This window comes from Schistocerca cancellata, chromosome 6 (assembly GCF_023864275.1).
Source record: "Schistocerca cancellata isolate TAMUIC-IGC-003103 chromosome 6, iqSchCanc2.1, whole genome shotgun sequence".
Taxonomy (NCBI): Eukaryota; Metazoa; Arthropoda; class Insecta; order Orthoptera; family Acrididae; genus Schistocerca; species Schistocerca cancellata.
Window position 1 is genome coordinate 365,488,907 of NC_064631.1, and position 20,605 is coordinate 365,509,511.

General features: G+C 38.8%; 1 protein-coding gene across 1 annotated transcript in view; it reads left to right on the plus strand.

The window, feature by feature from the left end:
* LOC126191010 (HEAT repeat-containing protein 1) overlaps nt 1-20,605 on the plus strand; it is a 283,709-nt gene that overhangs the window by 232,700 nt on the left and 30,404 nt on the right. The window contains exons 20-22 of the mRNA XM_049931695.1: nt 11,237-11,415; nt 18,261-18,443; nt 19,689-20,072. Of these exons, the coding sequence (XP_049787652.1) occupies nt 11,237-11,415; nt 18,261-18,443; nt 19,689-20,072 (746 nt within the window). The remainder of the gene's footprint in view (nt 1-11,236; nt 11,416-18,260; nt 18,444-19,688; nt 20,073-20,605) is intronic.

Below are 20,605 nucleotides of genomic sequence, written 5' to 3' on the forward strand. Positions count from 1 at the left end.
CCAATAAAACCGTTTTTTTAACTTTGACCAAGGACACATCACTTGCGCGCGCGCACACACACAGCACGACAGTCATCTCTTTCTCGCTATTTCTACAACTCGACATATCTCACTTAGCATTACACAAGAGTATGATTTACAATTTCATACAAAACTACAACTTCACATTATCATGTTCATGGGAAACAGTTTTTAAATAACAGGTTAATGAATGTCCAAACACACAACATTAGAAAAATATAAATAACAATTCCATGCATAGCAGCTGCATGTGGTAAACAGAAACAGAATTGCAGAAAGAAACAAAGTTACGAAATTCACATTATAATAAATCTTCCAAGAAAAGATATAGGGAAATAAGAAAAAAAGAAAGCAGAGGAAAAGGAAAAAAAAAGCTTTGTATAATGTTATAGTGTTATCTTCACGAGATGAATCCGTAACTGTGCAAAACGTAAATTTTAGTGGTGATGAAACCATCATGCCTTTGAAAAACTGTGGAGAAGCAAACACTTCAGGCAAAGGTGAAGGAAACATTGAAATATGCTGTATTGCACTGTCAAACTAAGCTGGCAACTTCTATGGTTCCAGAGCCATGTAAGCTTTCGTTCGAAGCACTGGTTTGTTGTTTCAACTATAGGTTGATAATAATGATCTCTGTTAATGCTGATCTACAAAGAGTGTGTTATGTGTACTTGCAATGGCAGGTCTCAGCAGTGAAGATAACCTTTAGGGATACAGATTGTTGAGAATTTACTGGAAAGGTAACTTTCCATCCCAGCAGTGTGACACCTGTGATATTCTGAAATGTCTGCTTTTATGTCCACAGTTTAATGTCTAGGAAGAAAACTTTGAAAGCAGGACAGTGCTTACTTTCAGCAGTGCATAGTTGCACAATTATTTCTACTTTACTCCTTTAATTAATTGGCTTTAATCAGTCCATTGTAAATTTTTTTTTTTGTTCGGTAATGTAATATATGTGATGTTTGATGTCATGCATTACAGGTAACTGATAAGGTATGTTTTCATTTTTAACATAACACTTAACAGTGAGATAACACAAAAATAAGGAAATACAGTACTTGAGAAATAAACTGTCAGAAGGTAACATCAAATTGGTGTGTGTGTGTGTGTGTGTGTGTGTGTGTGTGTGTGTGGGTGTGTGTGTGTGTCTGTGTGTCTGTGTCTGTGTGTGTGGGAGAGAGAGAGAGAGAGAGAGAGAGAGAGAGAGAGAGAGAACAGCAGAGAGGAGAATAAAGATAGATTGATAAACAGAATTGCTTCTGCCTATATTCACTTATGTGTCTTCCAATTTCTTTTCCTTTTATTTTTCACTTTTATTGTTTCTCTACTTTCTTTATTGTGCTGCAATCTCCCATCTCTGACTATGCATCTTTCTCATGGTGGCAGTCCTTGATGTTGACCTGGGTATTTCTGTAGATTTTTTTTATTATTTATTTATTTTTTTATCATCAACAAGTTCACTCATTGTCCTTACATCACTCTTCACCTGAAGTAATTTTGGTCCGCTTCTGGCTTTGACCTCCATTTTTAACATATTTTCTGTAGTGTTGACCAAAGGGGTGGAATGGCTTAAATAGTGCCTTCTCTCTTTGCTGACAACCCTCTGTACACTTTACATGCATAGGCTCATATATTCTCTTAAAAAACAATGCGGTAGCCAATCCAACATGGTGGGGTCTTTATATACCCTTTGGCACAGCTCTCTCACACACGCTGATTACGTTGCTGATGCTTGAGCTGCTAGCACCCTAAGCATGCCAAAGAGTAGATGCCCATCTTTCTGGTGCATCTGCACTCTCAGCACCTGCCATTTCAAATGACATTTGCTGTGGCTGTGCGGTTCCCATGGGGAGAGCTCTTAATCAGAGTAGATAACATCAAGTTGAACATTTCACACATGAAACATATCAAATTGATCCAACACAATGGCTGCCCTGATTCAGTTGTCTCAAAAGGCAGGTCTAGGTATTCAAACACAAACAGTTACAATCCTACTGTTTTCCCTACACTAGATTCTCAAATGGAAGAGGGACAAGCCAAACGACTGGGAGTGAAACAATTTAGTCAGTACTTCATATGTAAGAGAACAGATGGAGAGAACAGATGGAGCGGCTTTGTGGCAACAAAACCATTGTTATTTGTGGAACACATAGTTGCAAGCTCCTGAGCCATGTGAATGACTGCATGACAGACCAGTGACTATTGACACATGTAAAACATTGAATATAGTCGAAGGAGCTATCGTTCACAGAGATCTCGCACTCCAGGCAGACAAGGAGCTATGAGTGTATCTCAAATGGTGAGGTTTATATTTTGTGTGGTGCCTGTTAAGAGCTCACAAGGCGAGCTGAACAGACACATTCACATTCAGCTTGACTTTTAAAGGAAATCTCCTCCCAAAAAAGGTTGAAGCTGTGCACTCAGATGTGACATGAAATCATATGTCCTACCACCCATGAGGTGTTTCCAATGTTTACGCTTTGGTCAAATTTCATCCTGCAGCTCGGCAGGCCGAAAATGTGGAAATTGCAGACAATCCCGAAGGTATCTGTTGGTCCATTATGGCCAGGGGACATCGGCTGATATGGATTTCTCGATTCAAAAAACTTTACCAACAGCCTTATAGATTGGTTTATTTTATTTTATATATCAAATGCTACCAGTTTCGGCAATTCAGTATTGCCATCTTCAGGCGTCATACACTATTTTCGTATTAACAAGCATATAGTTTGGTGCCATAAAACTGGCACCATAAATCCGAACCGTTATGCAACTGATTCATATGAAAGGGTGACACCAACTGAGCCCACATACAGTCCTGTTCAGTTCTTCAAGAATATTAGGATGCTGCTGTCATTTACACTGACAGCTCTAAAACCACGAATAGGGAGGGATATACTTTTACATCTTCCCATTCATTGCTGGGAACATGTAGTGTTTTTATGGTGGAGCTGATAGCCATTAACAAAGTCCTAAATTTTATTAAACAGTCCTCTATTGACTGCATTTTAATTTGCACTGCCAGAGTGAACAGTCCTCGGGCTACTGATCACTGTTGTTCCATGTGATATCTGCTATAAATGACCTCTTTGACATCATTTGCTCTGCCTGCTCAGTTGACTTTCTCTGGGTCCCACTTGACTTGAGAAGCAATTACTTGTTGGCTTTGACGGTACCAGGTGCCAATTTGTGGGTGCAAATAGGGCCCATGATTATTTGGAGATGGATTGTTCTTTTGATAAACTCCGCACTATTAAGGGGAGTACTGATGTATGGAATTCCTCCTCCTGATCCTCAAGGACGGAAACCACAGTACTGTGGTTTCTCTGCGTTAGCTATACCAGACTAACTCATAGTTTTATTTTATGTAACGAGCCAGCCTCACATTTTGGTTGCGAGGGTGGAATGCCCCCTTCTTCTGGCCCTCCATGTTAAACATGGTCTTCAGTATTTGCGGCTGAGCCACAGGCAGTTGAACTGGTTCTCGATTTTTGCCTGGAATGTGGTTTTCAGTCTCAGATATAAAGTTTTAAACTACTTTCGGGGTGGAGGCAGGATGGTTAAGATCAGAGCACCTGCTGCATTCTGGGTCTGGATGATTCTCAACACTATCTATTTGCCCAGCTGCCTTTCATCCCTCTTTTAATCTGTTTTAATTGCTTTTAGATGTGGTTTGCATCTTTCTCTGGTGCACCTTATTTTCCATTTTAGTGATAGCGCTCTGTTGAATAGTATGTGCTCTTTAATGTCTTGACTGTAGTGGATCAGGGGTGGCGCAGCTGTGCTTGGGACAGCTCCTGTCACTTGCAGAGACCTGGGGACACCCACCTGCTGCATTACCTGCTTCTCTTTTCTTGTTTTTGTTATTGATGGTCTAATCGATGACCACTATATTTTTAGCCTTCTCATTTCTATTATTCTGTATCTCCCGACTAGAAGATATTCTTAACTCTGTAATTGTTTTCAGGTCTGCAGTTAGTATTGCCTTCATGCTTTGATTTTTCTGCTCCTGCCTACTCTCATCATCAGAATATGTTTCTGGCAGACATCACAATCTCCAGATATGTACTATCCCTGACTGTGAGACAGTGGCTAACCCTTAACCCCAACTCCCCCCCTCCCCCCCCCCCTCGCCCCCTCCGTCTTGATCTTATCATCTCTGGCCTAAAGATGGCATAATGCTTACTAGAGTACCATCTCTGACCTACAATTTCTAATGCTTCCATGCTTCATGTCTGTCTATCCATGTCCTCACTACAGGTGGGTCCCTCTCATCCTGCAGTGTGACCAATCTGCTCTTCCTTTTTTATTTTCCCCAATCTATACTGCTATTCTCTCCAAGAAAGGAACTAAAGGTTACAAAATGTAAGAGAGTGTCATCAGTTTTACTTTTGTATGTGTCTGGAAACATTAAACATTTTGCTTTTTAAAGATAAGTACTAGCCAACAGTTCTGTTTCGTAATTTATAAATACATAATTGCCCCAGTTTTGGAGAATTGTATTCCTCTACTGATATTATTTAAGGCTGATAAGCTTATAGTTTATGTTGCTGCAGTTATTCTCTATTCCACCTTTGTAGACTTGTCTTCTTTCTTTGGTCTTATTCTGTGAATATTTTTGCAAGTTCTACTGTGTTACTTTTGCTCCAGCTGTAACCATTTATTTTGAAGACACCTTCAACATTCAGATACCATTCCTTTCCTCTTACTTAGAAGGTCTTTATACACTTTACCTAGTAATTCTTTGGGAGTGTAATTATGTTTGGTATTAACGTAACTGTGAATGCATGTATATTTCCTTTCTGTTATTACTGTGGCCTTGTACCATCATTATGGGTGAAATGCGATGTCTTCCCAGTGTAAGTTTCTGTCTCGTTTTCTTCATACTCTTACTTCCCTTGCCAAATTCCACAGTACCTTCTTACGTCCTGAAAGAAATTTTCAGGTTTGTTTGATTCATTCTTTGTTAAATAACTACTTGTTTCATCTTCTTAAGTATAATTATCTTTTATCTAAAAACACTGAACTTGGTACTTAATTTAATCTGGAATACATCCCACTACCAAAATAAATTTTTGTAACCCACACTTCTGACTTCTTGCATGATAAGCCTTTTTCTTTTTAGCTTTGTATTAAGACGAAAACAGCTTGTACAGTTTCTTTATTGTTTGATGAAATAGACTCAGTTTCATTTTTAGTTCCATTTGGTCCATACCATGTTAATTTTTCATTTGCTATCTGTGGGAAGAAGTGTGTAAGCTCTAGCATATTGTCCTCCTCAGCACATTTGACTAAAATAAGGCCTTTGTTATTTCTGGTACCAGCCCAGTCGCTTCACACTGAAGAGTAATTTTTTTAGTTTTTGTTCTACTGTCACATTGAAATCACCCATTTTAACTTACGAATGTACATCATATTTGTATTGGGATTTACTATTATTTGTCTGGTTTTGTAACTCTTCGCACAGGTCTTCTACCTCATCAGGAGTTGCGTACATTGTTGCATAGACTTTTCTTCGTGTGATGATATTTGTTTGTTTTTAAAATAAGTCTAGCTATAAAGCACGAGATTCCTTCAATATCTGTAAGATTGTTTTAAATTTTCTTGTTTAATATAAATCCTACAACTTGAATTTTCTGCCTGCTTTTTTCTTCTTGAATAAAACACACAACCAGATTTTAATTCTGTATGGCCCTTTTTTTCCTCCCTCGCCTGGTATCAGCCTGATCACATCCATTTAATCTAATTTAATCCCTCTTTTGACCTCATCAACCTATTTTAGAAACTTGGGTTCTGCAGTAAAAAGCAGTAGAACGAATTTGGTTTCTGCAAGTACATGTGCCATAGCATGGCCACTGGAGTTGCTGGATAAGCTCAGGTCGTGCCTCAGACCCTTTAGTCCAGTACTCCTAATATTTTGTTACTGCACTGGACTTTCAACATCCCAGATGGCATGTGGCGGCAGCCTTCCTAATTACCCTATTTGTGGTACACTAGTCTGTCAGGGCCCCAAATAGTGTGGTGAATAGTGTTAAGCCTTGGCAGAGCTGTGCTCACAACAGTCTAGACTTAGATCTGAGTGCTTTCGAATCTCAGAGCGTAGGACAATGTAATGGTGTCATCATTTGCCAGTCGCCTGTAATACATTTAGCACAGTTGGTAGCAGAATTTTGACTTGTCAGAACGTCTGGAATGCAGATTTATCGGCCTCTTATTAATTTTTGTTCCTCTTACCTGATCCATTAAGGTTCATTTTTTACTTTTACTTTTATTTTATTTTAAGTGCAGCTTGAACATGGATCTTTGGGTGTCTGTATCTATTGCTGTTGACTTCCTTAATTTTCATTGAGATGCAAAAGAGTGCTGTCTTGCCATTTCTTAATAGTGTGCCTTTTGATGAATATATAATGTGTGTCATATGTTATTGGTATGTAATATCTGACTTCCACAAATCTAAATGGCAGCAATGTGATCATTTTTAGTATACATTGTAAATCCTTTTCATATGGTTGTGCTTGATAACAGCAGCTGTAATATGTGTGTTTTATATGTACTAGGATCATTTCAAAAGTTCTGCACATCGTAAGATAGAACTGAACAAAATAATTGATGTTACAAAATACTCTACAGGCCTTCAGTATAATTTTCATTATTGCTTGTGAATGGTTCCCAATGTTTTGGCAACTTATGTATTCTGGATAGGACACCTTCATTGTCGGTCTGTTTGATTACTCGGATCACCTCACTGATACCTTCATCAGTTGTATCAAAACATGGTGTTGCTCTTTCAATTTGGAAAACAAATCAAAGTCTGTTGGGCTTGTATTATATCTGCATGGTGAGTGCAAAAGTATTTCCCATCCATATTTTCCCAGTGTTTCTCTCACTGGTACGGCATTACCATGCAAAATGAGGATATTAGTTGCAAACATGTCAGGCCTTCTTTGACGAATTTTTGGGCACAAAACATTTTGCAGAAACAGATTGTAGCATGTGCGTGTTACAGATGTCCCCTGGGTAGAGTTGCCATATCTTGCTGGAACGTGTTGCGGCAGAAGTATTTGGTACACCATATTTTTCAGAAGATTTTGCCTTTTTCAGCAAGTCTTTCTTCCCTTTTATGTATTTATAAAACTCTCTGCAAGTCAGCTTGTAGTTGAACTGGCACTGTAAGATTGATTACACTGTCCCTGGCCTCAGTTGATTTCTTTCATCAGTCCACTTGGCTGACATCAGTGAAAATACTCTTTCCACGGTGGTGCTGTGTGCAAGAATAGAAAACAAACACATGCATAATTTTAGCAGTTGGCACTTGTGTTTAGGAATTTTGGTTTCCTTAAAAAAGTAAATCCACCTTTCTTCCACAGAGTGTTTAGACTTCCATTCTTCGGGGCCACAATTAATTCCTAAAAACCTCTTCAGGTACATATATATACTATGTGATCGAAAGTATCCAGACACCTGGCTGAAAATGACTTACAAGTTTGCTGTGCCCTCCATGGGTAACGCTAGAATTCAGTATGGTGTTGGCCCATCCTTAGCCTTGATGTCAGCTTCCACTATCACAGGCATACGTTCAGTCAGGTGCTGGAAGGCATTCTTGGGGAATGGCAACCAATTCTTCATGGAGTGCTGCACTGAGGAGAGGTATCGATATCGGTTGGTGAGACCTGGCACGAAGTCGGCGTTCCAAAACATCCCAAAGGTGTTCTATAGGATTCATGTCAGGACTCTGTGCAGACCAGTCCATTACAGGGATGTTATTGTCGTGTAACCACTCCGCCACAGGCTGTGCATTATGAACAAGTACTCAATCATGTTGAAGGGTGCAATTGCCATTCCAGAATTGTTCTTCAACAGTGGGAAGTACCATAACACCACCGCCTTTGAATTTTACTGTTGGCACTACACACACTGGCAGATGACGTTCACTGGGCACTTGCCAGACCCACACCCTGCCAACGGATCACCACATTGCATACCATGATTCGTCACTCCACACAATGCTTTTCCATTGTTCAGTCGTCCAGTGTTTACGCTCAGTCGTCCAGTGTTTACGCTCCTTAAACAAAGCGAGGTGTCGTTTGGTATTTAGTGGTACAATGTGTAGCTTATGAGCAGCTGCTCGACCATGAAATCCAAGTTTTTTCACCTCCTGTCTAACTTGTCATAGTACTTGCAGTGGATCCTGGTGCAGTTTGGAATTCCTGTGCGATGGTCTGGATGAGTGTCTGCCTGTTACTCATTACGACCCTCTTTAACTGTCTGCGGTCTGTGTCAGTCAACAGACGAGTTCGGCCTGTACTCTTTTGTGCTGTACATGTCCCTTCATGTTCCCACTTCATTATTACATCGGAAAACTAGGGATTTTTAGGAGTGTGGAAATCTTGCGTACAGGTATGACACAAGTGACACCCAATCACATGACCACGTTTGAAGTCCGTGAGTTCCATGGAGCGCCCATTCTGTTCTCTCATGATGCATAATGACTACTGAGGCTGCTGATATGGATTACCTGGCAGTAGGTGGCAGCACAATGCACCTAATATGAAAAATGTATGTTTTTGGGGGTGCCCGGATACTTTTGATCACTAGTGTATTTCTGAAAACAATTTTTGCCTGAAATCTGCACAACATTTTTAGTCAGGTGTATAATAGTGTTTTCAGTCACTACCAAATCTGGGATTTCAGATAGCATCATCCAATCAAATATTTGATATTTATTAAACGACATAGCCCATTTCTCTAAATAATCAAATGCTATATCTAAAAAGAAAGATGATGAGACTTACCAAACAAAAGCGCTGGCAGGTCGATAGACACACAAACAAACACAAACATACACACAAAATTCTAGCTTTCGCAACCAACGGTTGCCTCGTCAGGAAAGAGGGAAGGAGAAGGAAAGACAAAAGGATATGGGTTTTAAGGGAGAGGGTAAGGAGTCATTCCAATCCCGGGAGCGGAAAGACTTACCTTAGGGGGAAAAAAGGACAGGTATACACTCGCACACACACACATATCCATCCACACATACACAGACACAAGCAGACATTTCAAGTGCTAATGTCTGCTTGTGTCTGTGTATGTGTGGATGGATATGTGTGTGTGTGCGAGTGTATACCTGTCATTTTTTCCCCCTAAGGTAAGTCTTTCCGCTCCCGGGATTGGAATGACTCCTTACCCTCTCCCTTAAAACCCATGTCCTTTTGTCTTTCCTTCTCCTTCCCTCTTTCCTGACGAGGCAACCATTGGTTGCGAAAGCTAGAATTTTGTGTGTATGTTTGTGTTTGTTTGTGTGTCTATCGACCTGCCAGCGCTTTTGTTTGGTAAGTCTCATCATCTTTCTTTTTAGATATATTTTTCCCATGTGGAATGTTTCCCTCTATTATATTCTAATCAAATGCTATGGTATAGAAAAACCTAATTATTTTTTGGTTAGTGTTGTCATTTTTTAATTTGTTCAAATTCATCTTGGTTTGCATGCCAATAAAATTGGCGGTCTTTCAGACATCTTTGAGTGTTGATTAATATATTTCTAATTTCAATTATTGAGACTTTATTCTTCTCCACACTTTTTATATTTTTTTCAAACAGAGCCAACTGTGACTGCAGAAATGTGAAGTAAATTTCTCTGACTGGACTACTGAAAAAATGTGAAATTATTTTAGGTGGCCTTTCTTCAGCATAAAAAATTGATTTAATGGAGTACAAAGCCTAAGAATTCTCTCAAATATGGGCATTAATGAGGTTCATCTTGTTTTCAAGTGAGGTAGAAGTGTCTGATGACTGACATCAGCATGTAAGCAGAACTCTTTCAGTTTGTCTGTCCTTACCATGTATATTGAAAAAAATAATGAAATACTTTTCATGATGATTAGTTAAGTGTTGACAGTTCAGACACCAGTAGCGCTTGATATAGTATTGTGGAGAATATGGGCAGGGCATCCAGTTCCTTTGACATTTGTTTCTATTTCTTCATTAATTTGGTGAAACTGCTTCACTGGCTGCCTCAGTGAAGCCCTCCGAAGTGTGTCCGTAAAAAGCAATTAATTTATGTAATGGAATTTCCAGTTGTCTTAAAGTACCTAGACAAAACATAGCAGTTGTCTCCAGTGTTTCGTTATCCAATGAATCAAACTGCAACAGCTTCTGTTGGATTCTGTCAGTTTCAGTAAAATATTGATCAACTAAAGGAAACATCTTTTCAACTTTTTTGTTTGATGTGGTGGTGTTTATGCCGTAAAATGAAACTTCTTGCAATCGTTTCATGCATTTTGGCACAGAGTGTGGTCCGAGAATATTTTTAGCAATTGCAGTAGCTTTTGTCCTGACTGTAAGCTGCTTTGTGGTGACTTTGGAGTCAGGATACATTGCAGCATTCAGTTTTACGGTACAGTGAAGAGAATTGAAGGATTGATGATATTTGACAGCTTTATAAACTGTTGTTGGTTCTGCAGCAGCAACGTGTGATTCTTCCTGGGTATCTTCTTCAGTCATGAATGTAGAAATAGGCTTTGATGCTGGTTCTACTGTGAAACTATTTGTATGATTCTTCCTAGAAATGTGATGTCCCCTCACGTCTTCCTTACCTCTATCGTACGTATACTTAAAGGCAACATCTTTAAATAAGGGAATTATTTAAACTGAACGACTTTCTTTTCAACATATTATTTAAGGATCTTACTGTACCATTACTGGTTCAGAATTTGTACTGTTTATTATCAGACTGCTTTCATGCTTTTGTCATGCATATGATGCATTGGTTTAGTGGTGGGATGCTGTTAAATGTGTGTGTGGAGCATTTGTTTTCACAGTTTTCGTCCAACAAATCATATTTGCATTGTTGATTGTATTTTCACAATCACAATTGTAGGTTTGCGTTATTAAACACTGTAATTTGGTCACAAAATAAATTTCCATTGCGTGCCAAATGTCTTGACTCAGTCACGACATATGAGAACAAATACGGGGTATTTGTTATTCTCCTATTACAGACGATAACATCTATAACATTTATAGATGTGTGTTAGAAGAGATCATGAAATATTTGAGCAGAGTAGCATACATAATTTCCAGAATAGTTGACTGAGTGCAGTATTTGTTTTTTTAAATTTTATTTATAATTTTATTCCCAGCAAGTGGTAGGTATTTTATTTGTCATATTACCAGTTTTCTCACATGTGTAATTTGACACTCTTTTTTATGTTTACAGATGCTGGATGTAATTACACAACTTGTCAAATCAGATTTACCACTAGGAAATCTTTTAGCAACTGTTCTTCTCTGCCTTGCTGAACTGTGCAGTACTCTTCGTGCAAATGCTATTGCATTTTTGCCAAAATTTATGCCTTCACTTATCAAAATATTGCAAAAGCATAATGATCTTCAAAGGTATGTGACTCATTTTATACAGAGAAAAACTGTTATTATAGATGTATGTCAAAAATTCCTGAATAGGTAGAATAAAATTGAGAGATATTATAAATATGATGGATGGTGAAACAGTGATTAGCACTATCTAGATGCAGCAACTCAAAAGGACAAATTTAATTTAAGTGCTGGAAACCACAGTTTTCTCTTACAGTAAATATGATGGAGGAATAAAAAGACAGCAACGGTCCTATCACACTTCCCTGAGGTACTCCGGATATTACATTTGCCTCTGTCAATTTAGTTCCGTTCAGAGCGATGTGTTGAGTTCTATCTGCAAGAAAGTCTTGAATCTGTAAGCTCGTATTTTTTTTTCTTTAAGTGGCAATGCGGGACGCTGTCAAATGCCTTACTGAAGTCGAGGAACATGGCATCAGCCTGAGCGTCATTGTCCACTGCGCTGTGGATCTCATGGAGGAACAAAGCAAGCTGAGTTTCACAGGATCTCTGTTTGCGGAATCCGTGTTGAATTTTATAGAGGAGCTGTTCATTTTCCAAGAACGTCATAATTCTTGAGCATAGAAGATGTTCCATAATTCTACAACATATTTACATCAACGATACAGGTCTATAATTGTGTGTATCTGTCTTATGGCCTTTCTTAAAAACGGGAATGACCTGCGCTTTTTTCCAGTTGTTTGGTACCTTTCATTGTTCAAGCGATTACGATAAATTACTGCTAGAAGGGGAGCAAGTTATTTCGCACAATCTTTATAGAATCTTATAGGTATCTCATCTGGTCCTGAAGTCTTTCCACTACTAAGCAATTGTAGATGCTTTACGATTCCGCGATCAGTTTTCTCAATATCTGCCATAGATGATTTTGACACATTTACTGATTTTACATACGACCAAAATCTCTAAGGGTTTTTACTCGGGTCGGTTGACAACGTCTAACTTTTGAAATCATTGAATGCTTCTCTCATTGCTCTCCTTATGTTCAGTTTCGCTTCGTTCAACTTTTGTTTGCCAGCTGGGTTTTTACTTCTCTTGAATCTGAGATGAAGTGCTCTTTGTTTACCTAGCACTTTTCTAACACGGCTATTAAACCATGGTGTATCTTTCCCATCCCTTAAAACCTTACTTAGAACATACTTGTCTAGGGCATATTGAACAATGCCTTTGAATTTTTTCCATTTGTTCTTCACATCTTCATCCTCATCACCAAATAGTTGATGCTGACTGCTGAGATGATATGAAATTTGTATGAGGGTTCAAGTGCCCATATTAAAATTCTTATTTGGTTTAAGGGTTTATGGTGATACAGTTTCTTCAGTGAGGCCACTGCTGAACTGTGGACTTACAAGTTACCAGGAAGAATAAAGACGTTAATATTCTTTTACTCCTTAAAAAAATTGATTTTTGTGTACATAAGATATTTGCAGTATTTTCATTGGAACTGTTCCAGATTTAAAAGATTGCTGCTTTTAGAGTTTGATTTTGCCTGTTATGTGTTACAAATATGATGAACCCTTTTTAGAGTGTACTTTGCTCACTTGGCTCTCCCAGTGGCATGAGAAGTGGTTGTGAGCAGGATTTTCTGCTTCGTGTGATGAAGCATACTGGCATCTGCTTGGATCGGTAACTAAAACAAATCTGTATTATCATAGTGGATAGACACTGCAAAATGGCTGTCAAATGTATTTGCATGGGAGTGACACTATTGTTTTGAAGCATAGCAAACACACACACACACACACACACACACACACACACACACAGGGGCGGGGGGGGGGGGGGGGGGGGGGAGATACAGACAAACTAATCATTGCATTTTCAGAAAAATTGGATTATTCATTCAAGCGAAAGAGGTCTACTAACTAAGGAGTCAGTAATGAGTTAGTCCACTCTGGCCTTCATGCAAGCCATTATTCAGCTTGGCATTGATTGATAGTATTGTTGGATGTCTGCCTGAGGGATATCATGCCAAATTCTGCCCAGTTGGCATCTCAGGTCATCAAAATCCTCAGATGGTTGGAGGGCCCTACGCATAATGCTCCAAATGTTCTCAGTTGGGGAGAGATGCGGTGAACTTGAAGGCCAAGGTAGGTTGTAGCAAATATGAGGACAAGCATTAGGAACTCTTGTCATGCGCGCAGGCGTATATTATCTTGCTGAAATGTAAGCCCAGGATGGTTTACTATGAAGAACAAGAAAATGGTACACAGAAAACCATTGATGTATCACTTTGCTGAAGCGTGCCGCAGATGACAACCTAAGGGGCTCTGCTGTAAAAAGAAATGGCAACCCAGATCATCACTCCTGCTGTTGTCTGCAGTGTCACCAGCCGGATTTTCAGGGCTGGAATATCATTGACTGGAGTAGAAAGAGTCCTGCATCAAATTAAGCTTTGATGACCAGTGTAGGTGTGTCTGGGGACAGTCTGGACATCGGTGTTATACCTGGCTGTCACCCGCTGCCGTAGGTCCCATCATCCAGGAGTGATGGTCTGGGATGCCATTTCTTTTCACAGCAGGACCCCTTTGGTCATCATTCACAGCACCCTTAGCACACAGTGGTACATTGATGATATTTGTTGTCCTTAATGGCAACCAATTCTGGGCTTATATTTCAGCTAAATAATGCCTGCGTGCACCCAGCAAGATTTCCTCCTGTTTGTCTTCGTTCTTGCCAAACCCTACCTTGACCAGCAAGTTCACTGGATCTTTCCCCAATTGAGAACATGTGGAGCATTACGGACAAGGTCCTCTAACCATCTTGGGACTTTGATGATCTGACATCCCAGTTGGACAGAATGTGGCAGGATATCCCTCAGGAGGACATCCAACAACTCTATTAAGCCAAGCCAAATAACTGAGTGCATAAGAGGTGGACTAGTGGGTTACTGCCTTGCTCAATTTGTGAAGGTCTTTCTCTTGATTAAATCATCTAGTTTTTCTGAAATTGTATTCATTAGTTTGTCTGTGCATGTAGATCACGTATACTGATTTTCATCCCATTAGGTTAATTCCTTTATGTTTTGTGTGTGCGTGTGCATGTGTGTTAAGAAAGAATGCAAGTTTTCTCTTACCAGTTGATGAAGCGAAAACAACTGGAGCAGGGGTTACAGATACATGGAAACAGCTGATGAAATTCGAGCATTTGGAAAATTTGAGAAGTGTCTTTCTGGTCAGTGAGGTGTAGAGAGGGCCGTGAAAAAATGTCTTGTGATGATAGCAGATTAATTGTTACCTTGCTAACCTGGCCACTTTAGGTGTATAAACGGTATAAGTAGGTAGTGGTCCAATAGAAATATTTCCAGTTTAGAATGGAGAGACTTATTATTTGTAAAAGACAAGCTAAATACACTGTTAGGAATTATGATAGTGCTACCCCAGCTACAAGTAAATGAAAAAAAATTGTGATTCTCTTCAGCTTTTACAAGAGAATTCTGTACACTGAATATTCACAATATAATTATGTTATGTAGATTTATATATATTTTTAACAAGAGAATAGTTGGCAGTTTGGCACTAAGTACTGATGAGAAATGTCAGTTAACATATTTTCTGGAAACCGAACACTGCTGTGGAGTGTGATTAACAGAGTAAGACCTGATTGGCTGACAAATAATATCATTTCAAAGGATAATGAGATATACATCTAAAAACAAAGATGATGTGACTTACCAAACGAAAGTGCTGGCAGGTCAATAGACACACAAACAAACACAAACATACACACAAAATTCAACCTTTCACAACCAACGGTTGCTTCATCAGGAAAGAGGGAAGGAGAGGGAAAGACAAAAGGATGTGGGTTTTAAGGGAGAGGGTAAGGAGTCATTCCAATCCCGGGAGCGGAAAGACTTACCTTAGGGGCAAAAAAGGACAGGTATACAGGCGCGCGCGCGCACACACACACATATCCATCCGCACATACACAGACACAAGCAGACATTTGTAAAGGCAAAGAGTTTGGGCAGAGCCTGAGACATAGGACACAGACTGCAGACAAACAAGATTTGTCATCTCTCCCTCACTCATATCCTTCTTTCGAATAAATGACCTATTAATAGTTAAACATACTTAAGGATCTATGAGTATAGAAGTCTGTATGCGTGTTAGTGTTCTATGCAGATATGATTTTGTGTGTTCATCCTGTTTATGTAAAGCCTGACTGAGTACAAAAATACTTATCCATCCTACCAGAGCCTAGATTGGTGCAGGTAATATTGAGGCTGGCCAGCAAAAAGACTTGAAAGGATCTGGGTTCAGATTGTTATCACTTTTCTCCAAAATCCAACTGTTTTCACATTTTACAGTATAGCCAGCTCAGTGGATTAACAGTTGTTATAGGGAAAGATACTAAAAACCAAAGTACAGGGACCAAGATTACCTGGACACAGAATAGGAGGAGGAGCCTCGGCGAGAGAATTAAGAGATTGTGGGAGGAGAAGAGAAGACTGACCAGAAAACCAGTTGTTTCCTATGATCTGTTTCCTATGATAAGCCAAAGTCAAAAACTTCAGAAACCTGCCATATTTATCTACTGTGGTCATGACACGATTGCTGCTTATAATCACTTTAAGCATTATTGTAAGATTATTTTATTTTATTCTAGGCCTATATATAAACAGGTTTTAGCTGATACAGGTAAGATACACCCTCTTCCCAGAAAGAATTCATATTGTTATGGATATTTGACAATGAAGTGAGTAACTTGAAATTAATATTCCAATACAGCAATTTGGGGGGGGGGGGGGGGGGGTTAGTAGAAAAGAGCATGATATTACAGGTATTTTTATTGTATTGCCAGTTTCATTATATCTCAACCTTGAAAACTATTTATGGAATGTGTCTGCTGTAATTTATGTTCTAAAACCAACATTGAGCATGGAACTATCTCTCTAGAACTCACGAGAAACCTACAGTTGAAACTATTCATTGGTAATGTACAGCCACAAATAAATGTATAGTTCATTATGGAAATTGTTAATAATTTGGAAAATAATCCATTGCTGTTATTTCTGTAAGTTGTTATAACTTAGTATCTGTGATTTGGAATCATTATCAAAAGCTCTGTTGGTGAGATTCCTCATATTAACACATTTAACTGTAAAAGAAACTGCTATCTGTTGGAGCAGCATGTTAGCTTGTTCAGACATATCATTACTTACAGGGTGTTTCAAAAATGACCGGTATATTTGAAACGGTAATAAAAACTAAACGAGCAGCGATAGAAATACACCGTTTGTTACAATATGCTTGGGACAACAGTACATTTTGAGGCAGACAAACTTTCGAAATTAGAGTAGTTACAATTTTCAACAACAGATGGCGCTGCGGTCTGGGAAACTCTATAGTACGATATTTTCCACATATCCACCATGCGTAGCAATAATATGGTGTAGTCTCTGAATGAAATTACCCGAAACCTTTGACAACGTGTCTGGCGGAATGGCTTCACATGCAGATGAGATGTACTGCTTCAGCTGTTCAATTGTTTCTGGATTCTGGTGGTACACCTGGTCTTTCAAGTGTCCCCACAGAAAGAAGTCACAGGGGTTCATGTCTGGCGAATAGGGAGGCCAATCCACGCCGCCTCCTGTATGTTTCGGATAGCCCAAAGCAATCACACGATCATCGAAATATTCATTCCGGAAATTAAAGACGTCGGCCGTGCGATGTGGCCGGGCACCATCTTGCATAAACCACGAGGTGTTTGCAGTGTCGTCTAAGGCAGAAGAATGTTCAGATAGCTTGATGCAGTAATCGTTTCGGATCTGAAAAACGGGCCAATGATTCCTTTGGAAGAAATGGCGGCCCAGACCAGTACTTTTTGAGGATGCAGGGACGATGGGACTGCAACATGGGGCTTTTCGGTTCCCCATATGCGCCAGTTCTGTTTATTGACGAAGCCATCCAGGTAAAAATAAGCTTCGTCAGTAAACCAAATGCTGCCCACATGCATATCGCCGTCATCAATCCTGTGCACTATATCGTTAGCGAATGTCTCTCGTGCAGCAATGGTAGCGGCGCTGAGGGGTTGCCGCGTTTGAATTTTGTATGGATAGAGGTGTAAACTCTGGCGCATGAGACGATACGTGGACGTTGGCGTCATTTGGACCGCAACTGCAACATGGCGAACGGAAACCCGAGGCCGCTGTTGGATCACCCGCTGCACTAGCTGCGCGTTGCCCTCTGTGGTTGCCGTACGCGGTCGCCCTACCTTTCCAGCACGTTCATCCGTCACGTTCCCAGTCCGTTGAAATTTTTCAAACAGATCCTTTATTGTATCGCTTTTCGGTCCTTTGGTTACATTAAACCTCCGTTGAAAACTTCGTCTTGTTGCAACAACACTGTGTTCTAGGCGGTGGAATTCCAACACCAGAAAAATCCTCTGTTCTAAGGAATAAACCATGTTGTCCACAGTACACTTGCACGTTGTGAACAGCACACGCTTACAGCAGAAAAACGACGTACAGAATGGCGCACCCACAGACTGCGTTGTCTTCTATATCTTTCACCTCACTTGCAGCGCCATCTGTTGTTGAAAATTGTAACTAATGTAATTTCGAAAGTTTGTCCGCCTGAAAATGTACTGTTGTCCCAAGCATATTGCAACAAACGGTGTATTTCTATCGCTGCTCGTTTAGTTTTTATTGCCGTTTCAAATATACCGGTCATTTTTGAAACACCCTGTATAAAGAACAGATAATAAACACAGTCTTCAAGAATAGCAGTGGGTTGTGATGTGTTAAACCTAAAATTCTTCAGATTGCCAGTTAGAAGTAGCATTTGTTTATACCTGTGCAGCCTGTTTAAAAATGTTTTAATTTTGGTAAATGATATTTTTTTTTATAGCCCTGATGTAGTGCTGCTTGCTATCATTACAGCATTACATAAAATTGTTGAGAGCTTATCAAATTTTTTGAGTCCATATTTGGATAAAATTCTGCTGGAAATATGCAAAATATCAGCTAGATGGCAACATGAGCAAGAAAATCAGAAAACATCTTCAGTACTACAAAAACTGAAGGGTATTAGGTATGTTCTGACATAAGTTTGGCCATTGTATGTGAGTTTTATATTCTGTTTTTATTAAATAAGTTGTGGTTTTATTTAAGATCTTTCTTAATTTTTATCCAAGCATTGTAGTATAATTTTTACTCTTAAAATTGGATGATAATTTACTGATAAATGATGACATGAAGATGTAACATGGTTATTTGAAACACACACCATCTTATAATTTCAAACATAAAATTTTGAAGACTCTTGCAAGTTCAGTGATTGACAGAACAATAGAAGGTTGAGTTGATCTGTCGGTTCTGCCATGTTTGGTATATATTTGAAATTACAATGTTCAGAATAGCTTCAAAGTCTGTAATGATTAAATTTGTCGGGCCTACTTATGATATATTAATTTTACAAACTGCAAGTTAGTAGCACACAAATGGATTGTTATTCAGATATGAGTCTGAAATAACCTCTGAGTTAAATAATATTACCCTCTACTGGAATAGCTAAACCACATCCTCCATGAGGGCTAGACTACCATTAGTTATTCCCTGAAATGAAGGTTATCATTATCCAAAGTTCCTATTGCCAATCACAGAGTGATATTTTGTCACGTGCCCAACCTACAGGATAAAATTATCCATCCTTACACCACACTTGCTCAAAATCTCTCGTGTTGTGTGTTGATCCAGCATAGTCTATTCAGATCCTGTTTATGCTACTGTGTAATACAAAATTAAAAACAATGTTTCTCTTTATTTTCATTTGTAGTCACACTTCTGCATGTAGTATTTTTGAAAATAGTTGAGCGTTATATATGCACCGAATTTCCATGTGTGGTTTTAGCTTACTGATTATCTACTGCCTTTATTGTCTTTGGATATGCTACCACACATTTAGAAATTACATTTTTTAAATGTATGCACAAATGGAAATGGGGTATGATTTTGGTACACAAAATAGTTGTATTAAATATAGAAACGGTTGTAAGGACTTTTGTATTTCTTTTGGTGTTTCCAGAAGAAATTGCTCATGAGATTTATGCAACACTTCATCTTGACAAAAACATAACAACTAAAATTTTATGGACAACATTGAGTATAATGCTTGGTTGTCTAGTATATGTATCAGGATATTCAGTATCAGTTTTCGTTCTTGTTCATTATTTTTGTATGTAACAGGGTATTGAAGAGTAGAAACAACTTATATATAAATTTTGCTACAGAAATGATAAGTAAAGAAAGAATGTAACTAATAGAGTAAAAATTCCAGGCAGAAGATTGCAACATCAGTGCCATCACGTATATTGATCCCATCTGTTAAAAAATGCTATTCCAAAGTGATGGCAGAAGATGTGCAGGCTCTGGGACCACTGGCAGGGGTTCTGGCTGATAGCTTCTCAGCAATGAGTGCAGCAGAGTTACAACACCAAATGTTGGAACTAACCAACTTCTTCCTAAAAGCATTACAGTTTCGTTCAGAAACAAGTAGTCATCCTGCAGATGTGATTTTTAGTGCTGAAGGTCATATCATTGATGCCCTTGTAGCACTTGTGTTGAAACTGTCAGAATCTTCTTTCAGGCCACTATACTACAATATCTTCCATTGGGCAACTGCAACAGAAGCTCACAAGGATAGGATCATCACCTTTTACAGGTTGGTATACATTGTCATTTGAGATTTGAAAGGACTACACTGTAGTGTTAATACAAACTTCTGTCATAGGTAGTTTGACAAATTACTTCTAATGAAATTTTTTAGACTTGTGCAACATCTGAAGTTGACTTTGTACACAAACAACACTACTTCTATATTTTAGTTGGACATGTATGGCAAAAGTGTCAGTATACAATCAGGAAATATTGTTAGAGATTGAAACTTTAACGTGTAAACATTCATACAGAAAAAGTAAGTAAAGGAAGTGTTAACATCATCAAAATTAGATTAGATTTTAAAAAATAAATTCTAATTAACTTTTTTTTTCTACCCAGACATTTTCTAAATAAAAATTAAAGTTTCTACCAAAAGTAATGTGTGTTTCTTGTCAGCAAAACCTCCGTAAATTTTGAATGAATTAATATGTTCGTGGTGCAAACTGACACACTGGATTGAGCAGTGGAACAGTGTGATGAATACTGTCACTGCAAGTTCTGAACGGAAATCATGTATTTGGATTTACATTAATCTTT